General features: G+C 59.5%; 1 protein-coding gene across 1 annotated transcript; it reads right to left on the reverse strand.

Moving 5' to 3' along the window:
- Positions 1–1,335: 1,335 nt before the first annotated feature.
- Positions 1,336–2,526, reverse strand: SSTR4 (somatostatin receptor 4). Its single transcript, XM_042892876.1, has one exon. It carries the CDS (start codon positions 2,524–2,526, stop codon positions 1,336–1,338), a length of 1,191 nt encoding a protein of 396 aa, XP_042748810.1.
- Between the last annotated feature and the right edge of the window lie 1,072 nt (positions 2,527–3,598).

The following is a 3,598-nucleotide window of genomic DNA, read 5'->3' on the forward strand; positions in this document are numbered from 1 at the left end:
ATCCCTTGATACAACCCCCGGGGTTGTCAGTGCTGAGGATCTGTGCCCAAGCAGGGCCAGCTGCCTCAGTGCCAAGCTTTCTGGATGGGATTTTGGGCTTGGAGCTGGGGGATGTCTGTGCCCCCCTGGCACTGAGCAATGCAGCAGGTCCTGAGATGAACGCCAGCTCCGCGCTGCCCCGGTTGTCACTTTCTTCATGTAAATTGTTGAACCCACTGTTTTATACGCCCAGCACATGTGTAAATACTTATTTATTTATTGGAAATATATCCTACGCCACGCGTGATCACCTCGTGATGTTGTGTGCAGACCAATAAAGCTTTTACCGTCTGATTTATAGAAACCTGGCAACTAACTCTTCTTCCTGCCTGACCTTCCCCCCCAACCCCCCACCCCCCAAGCATCTCTCAGCCCCTTGCCAGGGCTCGGAGGCTCCCCAGCAGCAAAGCAGAGCTGTTGGTTAGCAGAGAGCTGTGCTAAAAGCATGCCCTTCACCAGCAGCGTTAAAATAGAACGAATGAGCCAGAAAAATAGTGGAGAAGGGGAATAACATGAAAAGGATGAAGCTCAACCCAAACAAGCTGGAAGTGGCTGATTTAACGCTGCTCGGTGCAGCTCCAGCACTGCTCGACAGCTCCCACAACTGTGCTCAAAGTGCCCTTGAGGGCGATGCTACTCTGCAGCCTAGCCTTCCTGCTGGAAAGCATCAGTTTTGTCCCTCTGCCTGGGGATTTGGGGAGGGGATGTGGGATTTTTTTTATTTGTAGACCCTTGTGGAAAGTTTTTCCTTTCCCTGTAAGATGAGGGGAGAGAGTAAAGGTGGGCTCCTGCTAAGGACTCAAAAATGCAGTTCCGTTTGGCAGGTGGCTTTTTTCCTGGCCTGTTTTTTGCCTGGACGCAGATCAAATGGTGAGAAATGCTGGTGAAACCCTGGCAGGGGTCCCATGCAGAAGCAGAGACTGGGCTGTGCCGTGCTGGTGACCTCATGTCCCCAGGGGCAGCACGTGGGTCCCCTCTGTGCCCATGGCCTCTTCCATCGGCCCTGTCCCATCCGCCCTCCTGTCCTGCATCCTCCCTGGGGTGGAACCCAGCCATTAGCCTGGGGGCTCCCTGGTGGCAATAATCACTCAGCCGAGGCTGGGAGCTGTGTCACGGGCCAGCGTTATGGCTTTTTATTTCATCAGGCTGCACAGCGCGGTCGAGGAGTGGAGAATGCCAGGGGGACACCCCAGCAGAAATGGGGGCAAAGTCATCGGAGAAGCATTCTGTTCCCAACGGGAGGGCAGTGTGGCCCTCCTCACCCAGCACCCTATTTGCAGGGCTGCAGAGGGCACCTTAGAAGGTGGTGGTCTTTGCCAGGAGGGTGCCGGGCTTGCAGCAGGGTTCGGGGCGCACGGGCTCCTGCTGGCAGGGCAGCGGCGGGCACATGCAGCCCTTGCCCTTGGGGTCACTTCGGGGCACGGCGCGGTAATCCAGGGGCTCTTCCTCTTCCTCCTCCTCCTCATCGCCAACAGCCCGTGCCTCGGGTGGGCAGCAGCAGAGGCTGGCATCGAGGCAGCGCCGCAGCACACCATGGAACGAGTGCCGGAAGTTTTCCGAGAGGAACCCGTAGAGGATGGGGTTGGCGCAGCTGTTGGAGTAGCTGAGGATGAGGCAGGCGTTGTTGATGGTGGCGTCGAGGCGGCCGGGCAGAAGAAGGTTGACCAACTGCACCACATAGAAGGGCATCCAGCAGATGACAAACATAGCCACCACCATCAGCACCAGGCGTGTCAGCTTGCCCTCGGAGCGCCGGCGCTGCTGCCAGCCCACCCGCTGCGCCACGGCCCGCATCTTGCCCACAATCAGCAGGTAGCAGAGCCCCATGGCCAGCACCGGCAGCAGGAAGCCCAGCAGCGTGGTGTACACCACAAAGGCTGCCGACCAGGCTGGGCTAGGCCATAGCAGATTGCAAGCCACCGCTTGGCCATCACGTGTGACTGCAGTGCCGGCGAAGATGGGGATGGGTGAGGCCACAAGCAAGGAGAGGAGCCAGACGGCTCCATTGACCATCTTGGCCACCCGTGGACGGCGATAGGTGGCCGCCCGCAGCGGATGCACCACGGCAATGTAGCGGTCCAGGCTGAGCACCGTCAGGCAGAAGACGCTGGTGAACATGTTGAGGCCATCGACGCCCAGCACGGTGCGGCACAGCGCCCGGCCGAAGGGCCAGTGGTGCAGGGCGGCCGAGGTGGCCACGAAGGGGATGCTGAGCATGAAGAGCTCGTCGGCGATGGCCAAGTTGAGCAGGTAGATGTTGGTGGCCGTTTTCATCTTGGTGTAGCGCAGGATGACAAAGATGACCAGCGAGTTGCCCAGCAGCCCCAGCAGGCACACCAGGGCGTAGATGCACTGGATCACCACCATGCCCGCCAGCTCGCCCACCCGTCCGCCCCGTGCCGACGGCCCTTCCATCCAGGCTGCGCTGGCGTTGGGGGGCACCGCAGAGGCGGTCCACGGTGGGAAGTGCTCAGCGTTGGTGCTCATGCTGCAGGGCAGCCCATAGGGGATGAGTGCCGGCCTCTGCCAGAAGGGGAGGGCCCCGCACCGCCGTCCTCACCAGGCTCCGGGGGTCTCAGGGGCCGTGGGCAGGGAGCGGGGGCAGGGGGCACTGTGGCGGCATCAGGAATCAGTGCTGCCTGATGAAACCCCTGCAAATCCCAATGGTTTCCTTCACCCCCGCAGTGGGAAGCGAGCAGAACGCGAGAGCAATCCGGAGAGATTTTACCTCCCAGTCCTGTAGGGATGCACAGCCGGGGGGGCTCCCGGCCGAGGGGCTGCAGGGCTGCTGCTGAGGAAAGTCCCGCTGACCTGGATCAGATGACCGGCGGGATCCGAACCTTTTAAAGCGAAAGGCAGACCGCGCTCTCCGGATTTGCATGTAGCCGAGCCTCTCCGGCCCGCATCACCTGTGCCACGGAAATAAGCTTTCCCATCTTAAAAACAAATAAATAAATAAATTGACACATCGATATTAAAAAAAAAAAATAATAACATAAAATAATTAAAAAAAAAAAAGCGCCCAATTTCTGCTCGCTGCACTCCCATTGAAAACAAAGCATCCGACATACCCTTCCCCCTTCTTTCTCCTCTAAGTGCACGGGATTCCTCCTGCTCCGGCCATGGCCATTGTGGAGGCGGGGATGCCGCAGCCCGGCGCTGTGCTGGGGGGGGCCCGAGCCCCACGCCTGGAGCTGAGCAGGGACCCCACGGCTGGGAGGCGATGGAGGCCTGTTGCCCTGGTGACGGCGGCGGCCCGCCCCCCCCCTTTCCCCGCGCTTGCTCCCCCATCCTTCACGCATCCCTATCCCTGCGTTAGTTTCCCTGTGCAAGAAGTAACAAGGGGATGTGCGGGGTGGGGGTGAGGGCTGCAATCGCTGCCCCAGTGAGGCCGGGTGCTGCTGGCCTGGAAATGGATGGGATCTGTTTGTAGGGTGGGACACCCAAAGCAGCACAGACCCCACAGCATGTGTGTGCATCCCCTTGAGTTTTTCATTTAACAAATCCAACCCAACGCACTCTGGGAGCAAAGGGCTTGGTAATGTGATGGCCACTTACA

The sequence above is a fragment of the Lagopus leucura genome, unplaced genomic scaffold (genome assembly GCF_019238085.1).
Source record: "Lagopus leucura isolate 7727_CA_CO unplaced genomic scaffold, USGS_WTPT01 1-10_obj-0_obj, whole genome shotgun sequence".
Taxonomy (NCBI): Eukaryota; Metazoa; Chordata; class Aves; order Galliformes; family Phasianidae; genus Lagopus; species Lagopus leucura.

Bases quoted from the DNA above. Each gene is read 5' to 3' on its own strand.
- SSTR4 (XM_042892876.1), bottom strand. From the start codon at position 2,526: ATGAGCACCAACGCTGAGCACTTCCCACCGTGGACCGCCTCTGCGGTG.